This window comes from Vipera ursinii (genome assembly GCF_947247035.1).
Source record: "Vipera ursinii genome assembly, chromosome: 1".
Taxonomy (NCBI): domain Eukaryota; kingdom Metazoa; phylum Chordata; class Lepidosauria; order Squamata; family Viperidae; genus Vipera; species Vipera ursinii.
In genome coordinates this window covers 48,928,321-48,953,730 of record NC_139512.1, presented here as the reverse complement: position 1 = coordinate 48,953,730, position 25,410 = coordinate 48,928,321, and the positions used below count along the sequence as shown (strand labels likewise).

Below are 25,410 nucleotides of genomic sequence, written 5' to 3'. Positions count from 1 at the left end.
TGTTCTTCATTTGGTCTTTCTTGTAGGCCAGTTTGGTCTCTCCAGTTGTTGTTGTTGTTGTTGTTGTTGTTGTTGTTGTTGTTGTTCTGAAGTGTTATCTGTTTCTAGTCTGGATTTTTAGGCCTCCTACCTATCCATCTGTTACTGTTGTGTTTGAGTCCACTTTGCTGCTGGTGGTACTTTTTTGTTCCACTTTTCCCAACATTATGGACTTCTAAAGAGGAGATAGATCTTCACATAATGCTTCCAAATATGATAGGTTGAACACAATATATTAGAATTGGGTGCCTTCTCTGACTCTTGCCACTGAAGTATAAGGAAACAATTAATGCCCTTGAATGTTGTCTTGGTTTGATCATTATCATGACTAAACAAACAAAATGATGCTCCCACTGATCAGTAAAGAACTGAACTTGAGTTGAATTACAGATTGTTGTATTGTGGAAATGGTTACACTCTCGTGGAGAGTTACGCAAAGAGTATGTTTGCATATTTAAGGCTAATACACTAAGTATCACCATTTGAATTGGTCAGATTTAACAAGTTGTTTTGGGTACGTGTTTTGAATATACTTTACATTAAACTATGCTTGGAAAATGTCTAAAGTTATAGCTGATATAAATATGCCAATTAGTCAATTAATATAAAGTTAGCAATTGCTACATAAATAAATATTATGAAACCATGATATATGAAAACATTCTCTACTCAAATTAATGTATCATGTTACTAAGATCTTAATGTGATGCCCTTTTCAAAGAATTCTGCTAATAAAACAACGTAGATTGCTTCAAGGGGAATTACTTTATGTTTCTATATTGATTGCCATTATTGTAGTCACTGGTTTTATCTTTTCTCTAATAAAATTTTATACTGTTATTTTTCTACTGTTCTGAGGTAATTTTAATATTTTCAACTGAATATACAATACCCAGGGAACTTTTGTTATTTGAATAATACCGTAAAATAATAATGCTGAAAATCTGAACCATTTTCATGCAATAATCAAATAATGTATCTAAAATTATTCAATAATTAGTAATTCTCCAAGATTTGAAATGCCTAAAACTATTGTAATTTGTTTTATTGATCTTTTTCTTTTCTTCAGAGGCCTCCGTCCTGAGTTATGATGGCAGCATGTATATGAAAATTGTTATGCCTATGGTCATGCATACAGAGGCTGAGGATGTGTCCTTCCGCTTCATGTCCCAGCGTGCATATGGTCTACTGATGGCCACAACATCACGTGATTCAGCTGATACACTACGGCTTGAGCTAGATGGAGGCCGGGTTAAACTCATGGTCAATCTAGGTATTGTGCAAAGTCCACCTCCCCAATCACTTGGCTTTTAATTTCAGCTTGTTTTGTTTTCTTGTCTGTCTCCCTTCCATCCTCCCCCCCCCTTGATCTTGTTGAGTTGAATTATAACTCTGCTAAAGTACTTTTTTGTAACAATATTAATCATGGAGAACTTCTCCAGCCATCCCTGCATGCAGATTTTATGTTGCTTCCTGGTTATGGATAATGTGTTTTGTTTTAAAGACTTTTTTAAAGCTTCCTTTCTTGTTCTTAAACTGGTTAGTTTTGTGTAAGACATGCTGTTTGGTCCATCTTTTGATCAACCACATCCTCATCGATCCAGCCTCTCTGCTACTATTCAAAACAGTCAAAATTAAGCTATGTTGGCAATGATAGGAGCTATAGGTGAAATTGGTACCCTTTAACAAGCTAGGATTTTATATATCAAATATACTGACACCATCTATGCTGCTCTCTGAGATTAAGAATAAGATTAATCTTTAATTTCAGGCTTAAAATGTGCCCATTTCAAAAAAGAGAGTAACTTATAAATAAATATAAGTTAATTCATTTGAGGAAATATCCAGAAACCTTCTTTTGCCCAGTCCTGTCTCCAGAAAGTCCAGTAGAAATGCATTTATGTTAGACCTCTTGGATGGAGTTGTTATCTTTTTCATTCAGTGTTCTTAACTCAAGAGGAATGGAAAAATTTGGGATAGAGATCTCTTCTCTTTTCTCTGATACAATATTGTTTCAATTGATTATTTTTTACCTTCAAGGTTTTAATTTGAGGAAATTCATAGAATTAATTTCCTGCAAAATAAATGGTTTTATTTGCTGCTCAAAAATGGATCACTATGAAGAAGAGATAGTGAGACACGATATAATTAATATTTGTCTTCCAAAAGCCTAAAATGTTCACCTTTTGTTCTCTTGTAGTTCTCTGCTTTAAAAAGAAACCAAGAGTTCTAGCTGGTGTCACTGCTTCACATTCTGCAGTGTTTACTTGAAAAACTGTGTTATAGCCTCAGAATTTCTGTCAGCTTTTCTGATGTTGGATTTATGACTTAGTACCTCTGATTTTCCGAAACATCTAAGTACAAAATATCAAGATGGGGTGCTTTGGGGTCTATGACCTTCCAAGTATGTATCATACATTGCTCAGAAAAACGTTTATATTATTCCACTCATTTATATGTTACAATGGAAGAGTAGAAGTGGAATATGATCAGGAAAGTCTTATTTAAAAACTTTCCTACAACCCGATGCACAAGGGATTGTTTATTTATTTATTTATTTATTTTTGGGACTTATATGCCGCCCTATCTCCCGAAGGACTCAGGGTGGCTAACAACAATAAAAAACAACAATACAAAAATTTAAAAAAGAATTAAATAACAGCCCCAAAATAAATTAACTAAACAGTTAAAAATTAAAACATATTTAAAAACCCATCATCAATCCAGGTCAGCCTGATGGAAGAAAAAAGTTTTGAGGTCGCGGCGAAAGGACCGGAGGTCCGGGGCCATCCGAAGCTCAAGGGGTAGTTGGTTCTAAAGGGCTGGTGCTCCCACAGAGAAGGCCCTCCACCTGGGGGTCGCCAGCCGACATTGTCTGGCCGACGGCACCCTGACGAGGCCCTCTCTGTGTGAGCGCACTGGGCGATGGGAAGTCGTCCCCGGTAGCAGACGGTCCTGCAAATATCCCGGGCCTAAGCCATGTAGGGTCTAGAGGTTAAAGCACTAGGCTAGAAAGCAGGAGACCATGAGTTCAAGCCCTGCCTTAGCAATGGAAGCCACCTGGGTGACTTCAGACCAGTCATTTTCTCTGAGCCCAACCCACTCACAAGGTTTGTGTTGTGGGGAAAATAGGAGAGGAAGATATATGGATATGTTCACTGCCTTGAGTTATTTGTAAAAACAATAAAGCTAGGAAATGAACGAATAAATGAATAGAAATGCTCATAAGAAAACAGTTTGACTATTTCTCTAACAGTTTCTATCAATTCTGAAGGGATTATTTGTATCTAGCATTAGTAACCACATAAGATAAAAAATGTTCCCTTTAGCAGAGACATTTTCCCCCCTCCAGGACATGTATCATACAGATGTTCTCTGGGAACTATTGTTTCAGCTGTTTCATAAACAATTACTTTTTGAAATGCATAACATGTTTTTTTAAGATTTATGAGTGGGCTTTGAATCACATTTTCATGTTAGAAGGGCCTGAAAATGAAGTCCTATCTGCCCTTTAGTAAGCAAAAGAAATTTTAGTAAGCCCAAATATCACATCAGCTATGCTTTGCATGGAGTCACTGCAGTATCTCTACAACTTTATCGCAGCCATACATATTCCAGACCAGAAGGTTAGTTATGAAGCAAGAAAGATGTAAAATCTTTTCAGAAGTGAACTTACTTCTTCCCCCCAAAAGCATGACATAGAAATCAAATATGAAATATTGTTTTAGAAATTCATTTCAAGTTCAAGGAGTCCAGGGAAGATTTCTTCAAACCTTAGTGACTATATGAGTTCTAAAAGGTTATTGCATTAAGCGAGCCAGCATCTAAGCCTTGCTTATCAGTAAAAATTCCACATTTGATAACATCTGGTGAAAAATGGCAATTTATAAAGATATTGTTTGATTTAGAGTAGTTTACAATGGGAATCTGAACCACTTTTTCTTGCCAGAAATGCATAATGGCAAAGTCTGTTTTGAATGGTAGCAAACATTATTTTGCTTGCCCTCCCCCTCAGCTTTTCTTCTTAATTTCCTTTCATGTTTCTAAATCCTTTTTTCTGTGATCTTTTTCACACTGTGTATCAACGTTGTAAAAACTTCTTTATGTCCCATCAGTCATGGTATATCAAAAGATGGTATTCAACCCTTCAAAGGCCTGAAGCCTGCGGCCCGCACAGCAAACAGCCCTTCGAACAGAGTGTACAGAAAAACCTGCAAGGGCTGCGATATCCCTCTCTCCATTACAGCTCTATTTAGCAAAAAATAATCAGCAAGGAGAATGTGGTTGATTTGATTGAGGAAGGAGGGAGGGAAGAGACTCTCATATGTTAAGACTGCTTCTTTAAGAAAACTGTAAATTTTTCTTGAGGGATAGTTCGAAGATCATATTCTCTGGCAACACATTAAGCTATGGAAAAATTATAAGCCTATATGTGATATTTCTAACACTACTGTTGAGAAGATAGAGAGGAAAGAGAGAGAGAGAAAGAGAGAGAGAGAGAGAGAGAGAGAGAAAATTCAATGAACCACAGTCCCATCCATGTCTAGCATTTGCTGAGAGTTAGAACATGGCGAATCACACTAAACCAGTGCTTCTTCTCAAGTCTTCCTCTTTATCAGATTGGAACTGCACTATGTCAAAGTCTCATCTTTAAAAGTCACTCAATGTCTGCATCCCGTATTGATTGTTTTGTAGTAGGCAGACAGGGCCATATATGCATCCAGCTATTGATAGATCATATATTTGTTTACTTATTTAATTTACATAACCAAATGGTGATTTTAAGTGGCCAACAAGTTAAAATACAAAAACAACAAGAAAATAAGATACACAACAGGCAGCCAAGATTAAAAAAAACCCAATCAAATAACAATAAATATATCACAGGTTCTAACCAATAATCCAGCTCCCATGCTCAGAAACTTAAGCATGTCTTCAGGGTCTCGTGAAAGGCTGATATATTCTAATCTAATTCTCTTGGGGAATGATGTTCCAAAGATCAGGCATCAAAATAGAAAATCCTGGGTCCTGTATGAAGGTATTCCTTGATTCATGTGATCCATAATTTGCTTCTCCTCCTGCATCTAAGAGACTAGATAGACGTAATAGGGGAGGTAGTTAGATAACCTGGTCCCATTCCATGAAGGGATTGATAAGTGACCATAAGCACCTTTAATTTCATTTAGAAGAATACTGGTAATCAAGGCAGCTCATGAAACAAAGAAGTAAAATGAAGGCATAGAGGAAAACTTCTAATTGCTCACACTGCAATTTTCAATCAGCTGCAGCTTCCAGATGTTTTTTAAGGGCAGTCCCATGTAAACTGTATTACAGTAGTTCACTTGGGAGGTGACTAAGGCATGAAAACTATGAACAGAGCCTCTTAGTCTAACAAAGTGTACCACACAAAGTTGTGTAAAAGTTCTCTTGGCTAAGGCTGCCACCTATTCCACACACTAAACCTGTGTGTAATACACTGTAATACCATCTAGAACAAAAGACAGGGAGTCCCCAGAAGTCCTAAATCCCAGAACTATTCTGTTTTGTTATAATTGAACTGAAGCCTATTCTTTCCTATCCAACACCCCAAAGGCTACAAATGTCGAGACAGATGCTCCATGGCACCATGTGAATTGCCAGGCTAGAGGTATAAAGCTGGGTATCATCAGCATATTCCTTGATAACAGATGACCTCATCTAGCAGCTTTGTGTAGATCAGACGTGTCAAACGTGTGATGTCATGTGACATCGTGTGACATATTGGAGCTTTTTCCCCATTGCCGGCAATGGGATGGGCACGGTTTTGTCGTGACACGTCCAGCCCACAGGCCAGCAGTTTGACACCCCTAATGTAGATGTTAAATAGGAGTGTGGAGAGTGAGTCATAGGTACTATGGGAAAACCTGGTTGTAGCATTTGTAGTAATCATAAAGCTACAACTGTACTCTCACAATCTTTTCTTGGAGTTAACAATGCCTGAATCCCAGGGTTAATCAGTTGCAGAACGCCACAGAAGATGAGTTTGCTCACATAAAAACAAATATTAAAAATGCCAGTAAAAATGAATGATCAGCAAATCCCAAGGACTGGGATTATAAATGTGTTCAGAAGTAGGAGGAAAGCTTTAAGTATCTGAGAACAGTGGTGACAGTCTAAGCTTCTAAAATGTAAATACATTTCTCAGATGAAATTTTAGAAACCTAAAAGAGAATATAATCTAATCTACATTCTATTTTACATCTCTCAAGTATAATCAGCCTTTCAGATAAGATCTCTAGTGTTTTGTCATTCTCTCTCTCTCCTCCTCTAAATCCTCTTGGCACTCAGTATTGGAGAATTTTTTTCCCCTTATTGCACTTACCAGCACACATCTAAAAAAGGGATATAGCCACTCCTGTATGGTGATCGTACTAAATGCTCAAGGGCTGTTTGCTCCCACTTTTCTGTTGCGGTTGACGACACATGACAAACCTAATCGCACGAAACCAAACCCATATTTTCTTAAGAGAAGATATGCTGGAAAATACACTCGGTGGCATCATTACTTCTGGATGTTTTCTTTTCCCCAATCACTCAGGGTTTGTTTGTTTGTTTTTGTTTACTGCCCCTCCTTTATAAATATTAATTTTATAATATTAATTAGACATGTTCCTTTTCTAATTTTACTTGGGAAAAATACCTCTAAGTTTTTAGCATAGATAGTTTTAAATATTTTAGTTGAGCCAGAGGTCAACTTGATTGACCAGTTTTTTGGCCAATGAACAGTGGAATCTTTTTAACATGATATTGTTGAGTATATGGAGAAGTGCTTCTTAGCATTCACTGTGAGGAACAGCTTGTCACAGGTTTACATAGGCTACATGTTGCAACATTTTTTTTCAAATAATATGTTCTGTCTAAGAATTATTGGAGGTATTTTGCTTCTAATCTTGTGGTCAAGTATTTGAAGCTTATGTTTTGCTCAGAAGACTCTATGAGTGATCAAAACAACTCAGCTGAAATTCTACTTTTTTGTTAGGATATTAATGAGTATTTAACAGGCACAAATAAATGCATGTGTCACTGTAGTCTTTTTAAATTTGTTTATGGTTTCTCCCACTTGTAGTTCCTGAAACATAAGAGTGAAGCGCAGGGGGTTGTCAAAGATAATCAGATCTGCCGCTGCACTGCCTATTTCATCTTCTTCCAGAATGTTGTAGATGCTTCATTTAATACTAATATTCAGGCAGCAAGGTGAAACAGGGCTCTGAAGGGCTGGCTGGCTGTTTTTGTATCAACTCTCTCCAACCAATAAAAAATAAAATTAACCCTCCAAAATGCAGAAATCTGGGCTGGGCGTTCGTGCGGTTAGCAGTTTGCAAGTGGCCATTTTATGGTGACAAGGAGCAATATGTTATCCCTTTCTGCAGCATGAAAAGTTTTGGCAATATACATTTTTTCTGCAAAACATTTTAAGTTATCGCACAGTAAATGAGTATACATTGAAAGGGCTAAATGTTGCATTACTAAATACTTACAAGCTAATTCCAGGAATGCATTTATATAGATACACTAACCATTCAAATGAAACATTGTAGAATTTGCTTTTAAGCATCCAAATGTGTAAAAATATTCTAAAAGGACTAAAAATACATACCATTTGGGAGAAAGCCTTGCATTTTATGGGAAAATGCCTTTGCTTTAATAACATGTAAACTATGTTTACCTAGATTTTGATTAGAATCACTTAACTATTTTTCAAAATAACATTTTTTTTCTTAAAAACCGTATTGTCAAGGAAAGGTATATAATTTATAGTTCTTTTCTGCAAGCATCTCACATGTGTAGGTACACACTGACACACACACCCAGACACAGACACACAGAGACACACAAACAAACACGTAAACAGAAGTAGGGAAATGGGAATAGTTTATGGATCTGAGACTTTTGTAGTATATAAGTACAGAGACAGTCCTGTACTTCTATAGAATGTACATAAATATAAAATGGCCACATTTTTTTGCGTGTGTCTGTCCCCGGAAGGGTGGACTGATTGTTTTTGGATGTCTGCAGCTGTTACCTTGAAGGATGCAATTTCATCTTTCATTTATTTTTCCCCATCTAGACTGTATCAGGATAAACTGTAACGCCAGTAAGTTTTCCCTCAAGTTTCATTTTGTTCTATCTATATATGTCTATTTAAAAGAAATTAACAGTATTTATTTGATGTTTTATAAACTATTCCTTCTTTTCATTAAAAATGTATTGGTAACAAGAACTGAGTAGATGTTGAAATAGTGTGCATTTTGTATTATTTGTAAGTGATGTATGTGTCTGAGAGAGATCTCTCTAGGGGCAAATGAATTATTTTATTCCCTGGCTTCACAGAAAAGTGTCCAGGGAACAGGAAGAATTGAAAACATATTTCAGTAGCTTTCTGCTGTCTTGGGAAATATTCTTAAAGGCAGTCTTGATACTGCATAGAAATCACAGGTACTGTATACTCTTTTCTACTATAAATATTGTTTTGAAAAGTATATAGTTTAGGTCATAATGGTGACTGCTTCATCTGATACTTTTTTAATATTCACTTTTAAAATATATATACATATAGAAGAAGCAAATCATGTTCTTAGGTGGGCAATACCATGATTGAGTCAATCTTTATTTCAGATAGGTGAACGCTCTTGGAAACATTTTTGAAGAAAGTTTACTAACAGAATAAAACTAGTATTTAAAAATTACAATTATAATACTAATAGAAGTTAGCACTTAATATGATAAAAAACTCATATTTTTCTATGACTCTGGCACCACTTGAGGCAAAAGAATTGCCATGGAAAGTAATTACTATTTTTTTACAGTAATTACCATAGAAAATAATTACTATTTTATAGTTATTAATTACTATTACCACAACAGGAAATAATTACTATTAGGAAAACTTTTGCAGGGATTGGGAAACTGCAACAGCAAAAAATGCAATTCCAGCCATGATATGTTTCTATTGTGGTCAGTATATTTGTTTTCCTAAGATAGACTCTCATTTACATGTGTTAGAATTGCCCAAAAAGACATTGCATGAAGTGCCATGTAGAAATGGCAGAGCAAAACATAATGAGGAATGTCTAGCCCCAATTTTAAGAAAGCTGCAAAGGCACTCTTTCTGCAGACCTGATATTTTTATGCTAAACAAACACAGTTATACAAAGCAAATAAAATGGAAACTACATTAATGCACATTATTTCCATAGTTTCTTCTATACTACTATACTATTTATTTTTATCCTTTAGTGGAAGAATTTTCATGATAACGGAAATCTCCTAGTAGCCCAGTGCTAAGGTTAGAGAAAAATACAGTTAACAAAAGAACTTAGGATGCAATTCTGTGCTTATTTCTGCACACTTAATTTTATTGGAATGATAAGGAAGAATTCCACATCGTTCTAGTTATGAAAAGGATAGCAAGATAACACAATTCCATTATATTATACCTTATACTAAATCAAATTTCTTGAATGATATGTGTTAAGAATTCTATTTGCACAATTGGAAACTGTAATTGCTTTTAATTATTTGATTATTTTTGCCATCCAGAGTCACTTGTTTGAGATGGGCAGCTATAGAAATTGAATATATGAATAAAGAAATAAATAAAATTTCTGTGACTGCCATTCTTTTTTAGGCATAACTCTGTGTTCTGACAGCACATATTTATAGATGACCCAATAAGCTGCAAGTGTCCCTTTTTGAAATTTTTCTGGCCACTATAAACAGTGATGGCAGTTCACCTCACTTAAGTACGAAGCAATGTGGCAAAATACTCTTTCAATCAAACATTTTGATCAAATAACTATCTTCATAAATGTTTTGTTAGTAATTATATACTGTAAATGCATTCATACTTATTTAAATGGCCTTTCTATGCAAAGATTCTACTGTATACAGAAAGTCCTTGATATACAAATTTGAGCCCAACATTTTGCTAAACAAGACAGTTGCTAAGTGAGTTTTGCCCCATTTTTACGACATTTCTTGCCACAGTTGTTAAATGAATCACTGGGTTTGTTAAGTTAGTTACATGGTTGTTAAGCGAAACTGGCTTCCCATTGACTTTGCTTGTCAGAAGGTTGAAAAAGGTGATCACGTGATCCCAGGACACTGCAACTGTCATAAAGAAATGCCAGTTGCCAAGCATTCAAATTTTGATAATGTGACCACAGGGATGCTGCAATAGTTGCGGGTGTGGAAAAAGCTCATAAGCCACTTTTTTCAAACAGTAATTAAATGAATGACTGTAAGTCAAGGACCACCTTGCATATATTGTTTTTCAACCAGCTTGAAAACCACTTATTTTTAATATGTCTGTTTAGCCACTTGGATCCATGGACATACTTGTTTCATTGTCAAATGCCCTTGGTCTCCATTATTCAATAGAAATAGATTCACATGAGGGAGGCTAACTTTGAAATATTAATTGTACATTCAATATTCATCTTGTTTAAAAAAAAAAACACTTTAACATGTGTAGATAAAATGGCTAAGATGAATATTTTTTTAAATCACTGTGGGAAATATTAGAAAAGCCTCAGAGAACATCCGCCATTTTGATCTTTGGTCATTTTCTCCCCATTTCTCTACATTAGGAAAAAGGCACACTCAGTAACGCATATGCCATAAATAACCTTCAGGCAAGGGATTTTAGTATCAGATAAAGCAGTCACTTTATTAACTGAGATTGTAATATATGATCTGTGCTATTAAAGAGTAGCCAGAATCATCAAGTATAAAAAAGAAAAGAATAACAGGCATAACAAAATTTCTATTACAATGGCCATCAAGAGTACTGGCTGTTGTTGCTCCAGTGAATGACAACAGGTAAGGTACTAATTTTGATTTCCATTATTCTGTTCAGAAAGTGAGTAATATGAATGTGCAATTTTATATATTGGTGGTTTATGTTCCTTCAGAACACCATTCTGGATTTTTCTTTCCCTACCTGGCTGGCTTTCCTTCCTTTATTCTTTTGTTATGTAATGAAAACAATGAAATAGAATTGAAACAAGTGTGCTTTGCAAATGGAAAAAAAATATTAATCTACAAATGTGAATACATTAAAGGTAATATCACTTTTTTAAAAAAAGCTAGAATTCATTTTTACTGGTTGTACTGTATACCAGACACTTGAATTGCATAATATAAACTGTCAGCTTTATTCCTTGAAAATTTACGTAATACTGAAATCACTTTGCAATAAATAGCTTTTGAAAAGACTTATTAAGCATTAAAGTATTCAATATATGCTTAGTATATATATATCAGTCCTATGCACTCATATCTATGATTTCATCTAAGTTTTGAAAAAGTTTAGTTCTTAGTGAAGTTATATTTGTCCTATGTTTGCAAATACTTATGTGCAATGTCCTGTGATTTCATAATATTGAGTATCATAACTTAGTAATAAATGTTTAAATCAAACTAAGTGGTTTGATTCCTAAAGGACAATTTAGAGCAGAAATTGGGTTAAATTACATCTGTGCAGATACATACACAAAGAGTTGGTATTCAAAGGTTATCCTCTAAATCACTTCTACCAAAAAAAGTAAAAGTAAAAGTAAAGCTCCAAAATTCAGTTTCACAGAATTTGGTTACATGGATTCGCATCTGTGGAGACAGATTTTCAATGCAAATACACTGAAGTTCAATAATAATGGAATGTTGTGTTGTTTTGTTCATATTATACATTAGAGATGGCCCAATAAAAAATACTGAGTTATGTTTTCTTCTGTTCTTCTGATCTCGTTACAATTGTTAGCTGTGTTGTTGTAGTGGCTTCTTTTTCTTTTTGTGTTTTATTGCACAAGGACCTAACTGTGCATAAGGTCAAATCAGTTTTTGTATTTTTAATTATCTTTAGTATTCATAAAAGTAAATTTCCATTTATTTTCTGTCATGAATATCCACAAGGGAACCATCAATAAGCATGACACAAGATGGGATTTTATCATGCTAATTAACTGTTACAACAGGAGACACTTGGAATAAGCATAGACTTGCCTTTAATTGCCTGGTAAGGACATCTTAGCATGCTGATGTCTTTCTGACTGGTGTATTGGGTGCATCTTCTTTTTATGAGAAAAAGCAGCTCTAAAAGATTACTGTAGTCAGGTAAAGTAGATAGGGAATAAATTTTCAGCTGTCTTTCCAGATGAATCTTGCTAGGATAGTGTTTAGGTGCTATATAAGTAATATATTAACATAGCTGTAAGGATTTGATGATAATCATCATCATCATCATCATCATCAAGTTGGAAGGGATCTTGGAGGTCATCAAGTCCAACCCCCTGCTCAGGCAGGAAACCCTATACCATTTTGGACAAATGGCTGTCCAGTTTTTTCTTAAAAACTTCCAGTGTTGGAGCATTCACAGCTTCCACAGATTAATTGTTCTAACTGTCAGGAAGTTTCTCCTTAGTTCTAGGTTGCTTCTCTCCTTGATTAGTTTCCATCCATTGTTTCTTGTCCTGCCTTTGGGCGCTTTGGAGAATAGCTTGAGTCCCTCCTCTTTGTGGCAGCCCCTGAGATATTGGAACACTGATATCACTTGTCCTTCTCTTCATTAAACTAGACATAGCCAATTCCAGCAGCCGTTTCTTATATGTTTTAGTCTCCAGTTCCCTAATCACCTTTGTTGCTCTTCTCTGTACTCTTTCTAGAGTCTCAAAATCTTTTTTACATTGTGGTGACCAAAACTGGATGCATTATTCCAAGTGTGGCCTTACCAAGGCATTGTAAAGTGGTATTAATACTTCACGTGATCTTGATTCTATTCCTCTGTTAATGCAGCCTAGCACTGTGTTGGCTTTTTTGGCAGCTGCAGCACTCTGCTGGCTCATATTTAAGTGATTGTCCACTAGGACTCCGAGATCTCTCTTACAGTTACTACTATTTTTTTTATTGAAAAGTTTTAAAATACATTTTATCTTTCACAATCCCCCCCTCCCCACACCCCTACCTATTCCTCCCTACCCCTCCCCCCCATTTCCCCCTCCCCCCCGACTTCCCAGAGCTAAGTACAAGGTATAAAAACAAAGAACAATCATAAACATCCCTATGCTAACAACAATAAACTCTTATATCTATCGCTCTCTAGCTCATATAAGATAACTACAAGCAATATTAATATTACATATAAAAAGAAAGAAAACAGAAAAAAGAAAGGAAGACATATTCAAATGCTAAATGAAACTTTTTGGTCCCATATTTGCTCTGGATATAATCAATCCATTTTTTCCACTCCATAATATAATGTTCTTGCGAATGTTCTTTCAAGTAAGCCGAGATCTTTGCCATTTCCGCCAGGTCAGAAACCTTTAGAGTCCATTCTTCTATAGTCGGCAGCTCCTCCTTCTTCCAATATTGACCTATTAAAAGTCTTGCTGCTGACACAGTTACTACTATTGAGCAAGGTACCCCCTATACTATACCTGTACATTTGGTTTTTCTTGCCTAAATGTAGAACCTTTTTTCACCATTGAAATTCATTTTGTTGGATAACGCCCAGTGTTCAAATCTGTCCAGATCCTCCTGTATCTTAAGCCTGTCTTCTGGAGCATTGGCTATTCCTGCCAGCTTGGTGTCGTCTGCAAATTTGATGAGTTCCCCATTTATCCCTTTGTCCAAATCATTGATGAAGATGTTGAAGAGCACTGGGCCCAGAACAGAGCCCTGGGGCACCCCGCTACATACTTCCCTCCATGTAGATGCGGTTCCATTGAGGACCACACGCTGAGTACGGCTGGTCAGCCAGCTACGAATCCATCTGGTAGTGATTCTGTCTAACCCGCATTTTTTAATCTTATCAAGTAGTAGGTTGTGATCTACTTTATCAAATGCCTTACTGAAGTCCAAGTAAATTATATGCACAGCATTCCTTTGATCCACTAATTTTGTCACTTGGTCAAAGAATGCAATAAGATTTGTCTGGCAATAAAGTATGAAGTATCATCAGATTTTAATCACATTTCAGATAGATAGGTAGATAGGTAAGTAGACAGAGATAGATGATAGATAGATGATAGATAAGGGGTCCTTGGTGCTTTCTGAGCTTGCTTGTTTTCTTGCAGACTTTTCATTACTCTAACTGGGTAACATCAGAAGATGGTAGATGATAGATAGATAGATAGATAGATAGATAGATAGATAGATAGATAGATAGATAGATAGATAGATAGATAGATACTGTAGATAGATAGATAGATAGATAGATAGATAGATAGATAGATAGATAGATAGATAGATAGATAGATAGATAGATAGATAGATAGATAAAGAGAGGGAGGAAGGGAGAAAGAGAGAGAGAGAGAGATTGAATCAGTGTTGAGTTCTGCCATCTGCATGAAGTCCTGATGTTTTCTTAACAAGATTTTTGGAAGTGGTTTGCCAGTATCTCCTTCCTAAGGCTAGAGAGAAGAACTGGCCCAAGGTCATACAGCAGCTTTTATACCTAAGCAGGACTAGAACTTTTCATCTCTTTTATGCAGGTGATTATAACATTTTGGATAGGAGGGAACTCTACATGATAGCATTAGATTAGAAGACCATTAAATGGAAAGCTGTTGAAGGAGAGCACTAACATTTGCCTCATATATTTGTGCAGCTTCTACTGACTAAGGAAGATAACATGGTCAACCTTCAGGGGAATGCTTCTGTTCTGTGTAGAAAAAACCATATATCTAAGTTCCCAAACTTCAGATGACAAATACGCCATTAACATGTCCTTTTCTATATTCTTCCATGAAAAATCAACATACTGGCACTGAAGGGAAGAAATAATCAAGCTATTTTTTCCCCAATGTGTTCGTTTGATTTCTGACTTCTGGTCATTAGAGTAAATTATTACATGTGTACCAATTTTGTTTTGCTATAAATTAAATTTATTGTCCATCGCTACATGCTGTACCAAAAGTTGAGGAACTATCATTTCATTAATAAATTAATAGAAATTTCTTCAAAGAAAACATGATTCCCATATCCCCTTCCGTTTAAAATAATTAAATTAAGACCCTATTTTAAACCAGAAGCAGACAGAAATAAGTACACTGTAACATGATTGCATAATTAAAAATTGATGATCTCTTTTCCGTTAGATATAAAACAGTGGGGAACTCTTTAAGAAAAGCTACATTTATCTCTGATAATGAAAAGCCAGAATCAGGGGCATGCATGGGGGATGGGTGCGGTGTTGCTTTTAAAGAGGTCTCCATAGCAGTTGTAACCACAACAATGTACAACTCTTTTTTTTTATGTGACCAACAGAGAAGGATCTTTTTTTTTTACTTTAACTGGAAAGCTTTCCAAAATACTGATATGCCCTCAGAGAAAGATCAACCTTTTCAGTTACTGCATGCATGGATCAAAGGAAGGAAAGTGACAAAAACTTTTTTTCCAGCATAGGTTTCCCCCCCCCCCCTGTTTTTAATGTTATATTGGTATTCAAAGGTTGACAAGAAGATTCATCTGCTGTTAAATATACATTTCGGTGAACTTAAGCAGTCTTGCATTGAATGAATACGTTTGTTCAATCATATTTAAAGAGACAGGTGTTCCTAAAATTTCAGGAGAAATAATTGCTTTCTTCCAGCTGTCTCCTTTTGAAAATATACATTTTATGCAGTGGAATTTCACTAAGAGATATCAATAGATTATTTTGGAAAGTTCACTGGCAATCATCTCTATTCACCGCTTTACTATACAAGGTAAATATTATGCTGTACTATTTTTTAAAAAAAAATAAAATCAAGTTATGCGGTCAGGAATAAATACAACTATAAAACAAAAGCAATGCAGGGACTGAGTTTATGATACACTTATGCAACTTTTAAACATACATATCCATAAGAATCTTATGAAAGAAAATAGAATATCTTTTATTTTCCAAGTAAATTTTAGTTTCCACATTTCAGTGTAATGGAAAGGCTGCTTTCTTGAAGCATAAATATAGGGATTTGTTATGTATGTAAAGCTATTTGTATAATAATCTTCCCAATAATCCTATCCTGATCTGCTTCAAATATGCTTGTTCCAAAACATTTTTATGCAGTTAGAAATGAAAAGGTAGATGACAATGATCCTGGTGACTGAGAAGGCTCTAGGAATATATTTTACAATCTTCTTAAGCCTATACATGACAAGGAAACAGCTAATATTCCCATTACTGCAACAAACATAGATTCGATGCATAAAGTAAAACTAATTTTGAAGCAATTTCTAAACCACATACTGAAATCTAATTTGAAAGCAGGTAATTTATATGTATACCTGAATGTTCTGAAGCACCTCTTCTGAAGGACTTGCACAGTCTTAACAGGTATGTCATGTATGTAATACTTAACTGCTTCTGTATTACATACCATGATATACCTTGTCAAATGCTTTGCTGCAGTCAAGCTGCATTGTATCCATAGCATTACCACCATACACTACTAGAATTACATAATAAAAAATGAAGTAAGATTAAACTAATAAGACTTGTTTTTAACAAACCCATGCCTATTTCCAGATATGATGTCAGCCCAGGTTTCAAGTCTCTTTGCCCCTATGAGTCAACAAACTTAACTCATTATATCTAATAATTGTGAATAGCCTGAGAATAATTGTTTTCCATCTTGTGGACTTCAGCTCTTGTGCCTTACTTTTGTTGACAATATGAGGCTGTTTTCTTCATTTTCCTTTGTAATGATTTATTTTGAGAACGGTTGGCTATACCCCATCCATCTTTTATAAGATGCAGTCAGAACTTTAATTCAAGTAAATAAATAAAGCCCAAGTGTATGTAAAATAAGAATAGTAAAACAAAATGGAATTGTAAGCTACCTAGAGTCACTGAAAGTTAGTGAGTGGCCATATAAATTCACAATAAATAAATTCAATCTCCAAGTGCTCATATTTTACCTACCACTCTTAAAGAAATGTTTAATAATAATGTTTGATGATTCTGGATACAAATTATATGTCAATTACTAATGAATATCTCTGACAGTGCTAATATCTTTATGATGCCCTTCAAGCACCTAGGAAATAGTTTTTCAAGGATTTTTCTCTTTCAATTCAAAAGTGAACAAACACCTTCCACAATATTATTATGAAATATTATTAATAAAGGAGAATGTTTGTAGCTCAGGTTTAAAATGAGTGGTTCTTGGTTATCTCTGAGCTTGGTTGTTTTCTTGAGGACATTTCATTATCGAAACTAGGTAACGTCATCAGTGCTAGTAGGGAGTGGGGTTTGCTCTCAATTTATATTTTAGTGGCTTGCTCTGTCAATGTTGGTGGGAGTGGTCTTGGAGGTACTTTTACTACTGGCTTGTTTGGCAGTTCTTTGATTGGTATATTTATTTCTTGATTGTTGGTCTGATGTTAATCTTGGTGTTGATCTGTGCTCATCTAGATGCTGATAGTGGGTGGGGGAGGTGTTTTCATCTTTTTGCTCCCTTTTGGCTTGTTGATTGTCTCTTTTACACAGTATGTAGATGTTTATTCTATGCGCCTATGATGGCTGATTTGTCAAAGAGCCAAGCTTCCAGGAATTCTCTAGCATTTTTGGACTTGGCTTGGTCTAGGATGGTCACTATTTCCAAGTTGAAATTATGGTTAAGTCTGTCTATATGTTGCAAAATTAAAGAATTTTAATCATGTCTTTAATCATTATATATATATATATATATATATATATATATATATATATATATATATATATATATATATATATATATATATATATATATATATATATAATAGAAACATAACTATGCGGTATAAAAAACTAATAATAGGGTGAAGGAAATAAAATATTCAAAAAAAGTAAAAATCTTTCATCACCATAATAATCAGCAATACATAACAGCATTAGAGAGTTAAGCTAGCCAAATATCATTTGGATTAGAAAGAAGGTGGCTGAAGAGAAGAATCTAAGAGTTGTCCAATGAAAGGAAAGAAAAGCAGAAACAAAGAAAGGAAGTTGAGAGTCATTCCTTCCTTACTATATCTACTTCTAATACAAATGTGTCAATGAATAAAAGATCCAAAGAATCAATGCTACTGAAGCTACATCTCCAACTGTTGTGGCTTAACGTGTGTGAAGGAAAGATGCAAAGATGTGGAAGATGCCCTTTTCATAAAGATACTATACTGTAACCACATGCAAGGTTTTATTTGGTGCTAGTTTTCTATCATGAGGCTACAAAAGAATCTGATCCAAGGCTGAAATGCAGAATTAGGCATTCTGGTGCCCACCAAATATTAGGACATTAACCCTGGTCAGCATGAACTATAGTGAGGAATCCTAGCCATTCTAGACCAGAGTATCAATGGAGTTCAATATCATTTCTTTGTAACGTAAAATTGGTTCTTAAAGTAACTGTATTTGAAATTAAAATGTGATAAAATACTGGAAATATTGAAAAGTGGGAAGAATATATGTTGAAAATGTTGATGGCAAAATATTTTTTTAAAAAAATAATTTGACCTTGGGAAAATGACATAGTTTTGATTTGCACATATACAAGACATAGAAATAAGGAAGGTTAAGTTAGAAATTAGCTTTGCAGCTTGTGAAGACTTTTTGCCCTGGAGACCTTAAATAATTTGAGAACTATTGTTTTGTAAATAATGGAAAAGCAGTAACCGACACTGCTTTGTTCTGAACATTGCTAAGTGCTGCAGCAAGACACAGCTTTGGAATATAAAAGGGTAAATTATATGTGGGATCTTCTCTTTCTCCAAACTGAGAAATGTTACATTTCGTTCTCTGACTCTAGTTTAATTGAGGCAGATATGCTTTATCTGTTTATATGTGTATATATTGCATTATAAACACATACACATATACCCGCATACAGAAATGGAGTGGGAGAGATAGAAGGAGAAAGAGTGAATGCATGGTATTGCTGTTGTCTTTTCCAAATCTCTCCATCAAGTGTATCAATCTCCTGCTGTCTGTCTGCTGTGTACTGTAATCTTTCTATTGTCATATTCAGTGGTGGGATTCAAATATGTGAACAACCAGTTTTATGTGTGGATGCCACTTCCGGAAGTCTATTCTGGGCCTGGGCAACAAAAAATTAGCTACCGATTCTGCTGAAGTGGTGCAAACTGGCTGAATCCCTGTAATTTACACAGGAAAAGATAAACAGATAACAGAAATTAGTCTATTAATAACTTGATGATTTTGTTATTTATTTATATTGCTTATCAAAAAGCTTTTGTGCTACTCTTAGAAACAACATTTCATGGCTATATGGCCATGGCTACTGCCTTTAAGCTATTAATTTCATCCTGATTAATAAAAATGGGGATATGTTTTTAATTGTTAAAATTTCCAATAGAAAACTTGTATTCATTTATTTATTAAATATATGTCACCCATCTAACCTAGAGGTGACTCTAGGCAGCTTGTTGTTGTTAGCTGCGAAGTCGTGTCTGACCCATCGCGACCCTATGGACAACGTTCCTCCAGGCCTTCCTGTCCTCTACCATCTTCTGGAGTCCATTTAAGCTCACGCCTACTGCTTCAGTGACTCCATCCAGCCACCTCATTCTCTGTCATCCCCTTCTTCTATTGCCCTCAATCTTTCCCACCATTAGGCTCTTCTCCAGTTAGTCATTCCTTCTCATTAGGTGGCCAAAGTATTTGAGTTTTAGCTTCAGGATCTGGCCTTCTAAAGAGCAGTCAGGGTTGATCTCCTCTAGGCAGCTTACAATCAATAAAAAACACAAGCTAAACCATGGAATCATTAAAACAATAAATATTAACACTAACATTGATTTAAAATTGACAAAGATGAGAAGGAAGGGAGCAAGAGGCACACTGGAAGAAGGTGGGGTCTTATTTTATTCCATTAACCACCTCCAGAATGACATGTCCCCATCGGGGCTCCAGGCCAGTTGGCAGGGCCGGGTATTTTGGGAGGCCAAAAAGGTGGATGCAGATCTCGCCTTGTGGAGGGCATGATGTTCCAGAGGGCAGGAGTAATGGCAGAAAAACCTCATCTTTGCCAGCTGGAATTCTTTGACCAACAAAGTCTGCAGCATTTTCCTTCTGCTGGCACAGGTGGCAGTAAGAGAGTTCATCAGGAGTAATGTATACAACAGTAGCAAAACTCTTTTTGATATTTTCTTCCAGTTTTTTTTCTTTTGCCAAATCAGTTCTAGCACCTCAGAGATTCACAAATCACAAACTTAGGAGTAGTCTGTAAAACAGTAGTGTAGCTCTTTGGTATTTTCTCACAGTTTCCATCATCTTTTTCTATATTCTTTCTTTTTATCATATGAGGAGAAGATAGATAGATAGATAGATAGATAGATAGATAGATAGATAGATAGATAGATAGATAGATAGATAGATAGAGATAGATAGATAGATAGATAGATTTTTTGATGTTCTGTAAGCTTTTTGTGCTATCTTATTAGCTTCTTATATGTTGTTTTCTTGATCCCCTATTCTAATTGTAATTTAGTGTTTGTGTTTGTGTCTTTACATGGAACCCCATCTACTTTATGTTTTACTATGGAATACACCTTATTATTGCTCTGAATATAGTACAGCTTGCTTTCTTGCAGTCCAAGTAAACATTTGAATATGTTCAGTTTTAATTTCACTTACTATCAAGAATTTCTGTATAACGTGATAATTTCCCTCAAAATGTTCATTGCTTTCTTTCTTTTGGTACTGAATCTTTCTTATTTGTTAGGATAAACTCAAGCATATATGCCTGCCCTCTGAAGGAAAACATCATCAACAAGAAAAGTTTTACATTTCCAGGAAGAGTCTTCCATGAGAGAGTGTTTCACAACAGATGTCAGGATAATAAGACTCCCTAATGCTACCGTTCTATTTCTTTCTGAAAGATCACTAATTTGCTTCGGGGAAACATATCTGCATTGGGGTTTCAAAAATAAAAGCAACATCAGTATTCTTTGTATTCTATCTTCCATTTATTTTTCTAGCTATCAGCACTGTCTCAGCAAATTCATTCACTTTGATTTCTACAAAGATAATAGATATTTTTTTAACACACAGTGCAATTCTTCTTGCCTTTCTGTTGCTTATCTTCTGTTGAATAAGTTGTGTTCTGCATTTGTAATGTTCCAGTCATGAAGATCCTTGTAGCATTTACAGTTATACTTATTAAAACATATTTCCCCTCTGTAGCAATTACTCTTCATGACTGTTCACTAAGTAGTTTAATAAGGTGCAAGAACAATTACTACCGGTACTCCCATTTACTCTCGCAATACACAAGCATTTATCTGAAGTTTTTACTTCTGGGTTTCTGACAGAAGCTTTAGCTAAACACATCATTCCCAGCCTTTATGGACTTGCATTCCATCTTGTTCCAGCTGTCTATGAATCCAGAAACAAAATATCTTATATTGAAGCCATTTCTGTAACCATTAGTTTATATACACTATTTGGGTTGAGGGGAAGGTCCTCTTCCCTGTCTAGAATCATGCACATGAACCTACAGAGCATGGCTGGCTCAGGAATTCTGAGAGTTGAAGTCCACGGGTCATAAAAGAGCCAAGGTTGCCTACCCCTGGTCTAACTTTATGCAATGCCATTATTGTCTGCATAGTACAAGGGGATAACTGTCAGTAAATTTGAAGAGTCTTGACAACTGATCCATCATTCCATTAACTGATGTTTCTTGAATCATTATGGCGTATTTCATGATCAGTGAGTTAAACTGCTGCATATTAGTTTCTTAAAAAAAGTCACCAGCAGTGATAACTGTCATCTTTCTTGTCTTCCATATATCAGTTTTTCTGCTCCTGAAAGCTCCAGCCTCTTGTCTTCTGTTCAACCCAATATTTTGTTTCTTCTTTGGACAATCAAGAGCCTGTTTTCTTCTGCAAGGGTTTATTGCAGAGAGTTCAGTGGTACTGAATCTCTTCTAAATCTCTTACTTTAACTGTCGTCTTACCCATCAAGTTTTTATTTTATTTTCTTGGGAAATATTGCTTTCCTTTTGACCTTTGAATGTATTGCCTCATTTGTTTGATCTAATAAATCTTTGTCTTTTTCTTTCAGCTGATGTTGGTTATCTTGAAGCCACTTTTTTTAAAAAAAAAACTGTTATAGCTTTGCCTTTGTTACCAATATCAGGATGTTTTTTATTGTTATTCTTGGCTTTAGTTTAGTGTGTGAACCTTGAATTATTCCTTGTATGTCCAATCACACTTGGCCAATAAAGAATTCTATTCTGTTCTGTTCTGTTCCGTTCCCACCCACCCTACCATATTATACTATACTATTCTCTATTGCAAAGTGTTTTATTGGTCAATATGCTGTGAAAACTCTGACAACTGTGTTTACATTAGTTTCTATTGAATCAATTTGGACTAACAGGATGGGCAACCCCTGGGTCCCTTCAATTAAACAGTGTCATTTTCCTGGATTCAGGAAACATACCTTTTCTCTTATGGTGCCTGTCCTCTGAAATGAAATTCCCCCTGAAATCTTGGTGGCTGCCACCCTGAAAGTATTCCAGAGGGCTTTAAGCAAAGAATAATTACATATGGCGTTCATATCTCAAATAAGATTTTTTAGACTAGAACACAATGGGATAAATATTACTGTTCAGTAGGGAATCATGAGGAAAATATATGTAATCATATAATCCCCTCACAAACATTTTATAACTTAAAATGTTATATAATTAAAATAAAATAAAATAAAAATATTCTCACTACCTGGATTTGCAATGCTGAAATAAATAGATTTTATTCTTTTACAAATTTTACAAATTTTTGATCTGCCTTTCTCAGGCAATGAGGTTTATTAATCTTTATCCTTTACATATTTGCCATATTTTTTTAATTTACTGTTTATATACAATTCAATTCAATACAATTTATATTCATTCAGTCAAAAACTAATGTATTCATAGCTATGTCATTTGGTGTATTTTTTGTGCCTGAGAATGGGAAAAAAATATTACAAAAGCTATTTTTATTGTGATGAAATGATAGTTAGTATAATAATAATAATAATAATAATAATAATAATAATAATAATAATAATAATAATAATAATAAATAATAATAATAATAATAATGATGATGATGATAATAATAATAATAATAATAATAATAATAATAATAATAATAATAATAATGATGATGATGATGATGATGATAATAATAATAATAATAATAATAATAATAATAATAATAATAATAATAATAATAATAATAATAATAATAAAGTTGGAGGGGACGTTGGAGGTCATCTATTCCAACCCCCTGCTCAGGCAGAAAACCCTATACCATTTCAGACAAAAGAGTCTGTCCTGTCTCTTCTTAAAAACTTCCAGTGTTGGAGCATTCACCACTTCTGGAGGCAAGTTGTTCCATTGGTTAATTGTTCTAACTGTCAGGAAGTTTCTCCTTAGTTCTAGGTTGATTCTCTCCTTGACTAGTTTCCATCCATAGCTTCTTGTCCTGCCTTCAGGTTCTTTGGAGAATAGCTTGACTCCCTCTTCTTTCTGGCAGTCCCTGAGATATTGGAACACTGCTATCATGTCACCCCTCGCCCGTCTCTTCATTAAATTACACATACCCAATTCCATCAACTGTTCCTTATATGTTTTAGCCTCCAGTCCCCTAACCATCTTTTTGCTCTTCTCTGTACTCTTTCTAGAGTCTCAACATCTTTTTTACATTGTGGTGACCAAAACTGGAAGCAGTATTCCAAGTGTGGCCTTACCAAGGCATTGTAAAATGGTATTAATACTTCATCTGATCTTGATTCTATCCCTCTGTTAATGCAGCCTAGCACTGTGTTGGCTTTTTTGGCAGCTGCAGCACACTGCTGGCTCATATTTAAGTGATTGTCCACTAGGACTCCAAGATCCCTCTCACAGTTACTACTATTGAGCAAGGTACCACCTATACTATACCTGTGCATTTAGTTTTCCTTGCCTAAATGTAGAACCTACTTTTTTCAGCACTGAATTTCATTTTGTTAGATAGCACCCAATGTTCAAATCTGTCCAGATCCTCCTGTATCTTAAGCCTAACCTCTGGAGTACTGGCTATTCCTGCCAGCTTGGTGTCGTCTGCAAATTTGATGAGTTCCCCATCTATCCCCTTGTCCAAATTGTTGATGAAGATGTTTAAGAGCCCTAGGGCACCCCACTACACACTTCTCTCCTTGTAGATGCAGTTCCATTGAGGACCACACGCTGAGTATGGCCAGTCAGCCAGCTACAAATCCATCTGGTGGTGATGCTGTTTAACCCACATTTTTCTATCTTATCAAGTAGTAGGATGTGATCTACTTTATCAAATGCCTTACTGAAGTCCAAGTAAATTATAGCCACAGCATTCCTCTAGTCCACTAATTTTGTTGCTTGGTCAAAGAATGCAATACATTTTGTCTGGCATGATCTGTTTTTGACAAACCCATGTTGGCTTTTAGTAATGACTTTGTTTGCCTCTAGGTATCCGCTGATTTGTTGTTTGATTGTATATATTATATATATCAAATAAATCTGTGCATAACAATTGATACAGATTGAACATAGTGTGGCCTGTAAATATTATTATCCAGCTCACTACAGAAATTTACAATTCTTTTATTGTCTTCCTGATATTTTAAATAATTCACTTTCTTAAGCACATACATAAAATTGTGCTGAAATGGACAAATACACCACTAGTCACTATGAAATTAAGGAATGTATGCCTATTTCAAGCAAAGAGTCATAAATCTTCCAACACTTATTCCAACACTTATTCCCATCCCTAAACAAGGAATGGATGTCTTGTAGCTGAGATTACATTTACTCTTTAACTTTATTGAATGAGCATGGTACGAGACATACTTTATTTTACTTTACAACTGAAGGCATGAGCAGAGAGACCATGGAGCATAAGATCCTTTGTCTATCTTTTATTCTAGTATGATACAAAACTATCTATTATGATGAACAACACTAGAGATTCTTCATGAAAAGCCATTTTAGCCAATAATGTAGACCAAAATCTTGCATTCCTTGGAGGCTAACCCATTTTTTAAGCACAAAGAAGAACACACATGGGGCACTGAGGAATGCAGAGCAAGTTTCTGAAGAATTGTGACTATACCTGCATTAGAGATTTTAGATTTTTATTTAGATTTGTTTAAAAAAAATCTTCAGTCAGAAGTTCATTTATATTAACTGGGGAGAGGAAATACTCATATGGCATTCATTATTTTTTCTGCCTAAAATTTGCAGCACTTTATGAAACAAATTTTAAAGAGATGTCAGTATCATGTGTTTTGATCAAATTTCTTGCCATCTTTGGGACCAATATACTCAAAATCTGTGTTACTTTAAGTTGTAT

General features: G+C 35.1%; 1 protein-coding gene across 4 annotated transcripts in view; it reads left to right on the top strand.

Annotated features, from left to right (window-relative positions):
• The window catches only part of NRXN3 (neurexin 3), a gene marked incomplete at its 5' end in the record, with an annotated part of 1,287,103 nt that overhangs the window by 373,230 nt on the left and 888,463 nt on the right, over positions 1-25,410 (top strand). For 2 of the 4 annotated variants that reach the window (XM_083375237.1, XM_083375238.1), the window contains 2 exons: positions 1,109-1,312; positions 8,147-8,173. In XM_083375237.1, coding sequence (XP_083231363.1) covers positions 1,109-1,312; positions 8,147-8,173 — 231 coding nt within the window. The remainder of the gene's footprint in view (positions 1-1,108; positions 1,313-8,146; positions 8,174-25,410) is intronic. The other 2 variants (XM_083375239.1, XM_083375240.1) reach the window with 1 other exon arrangement.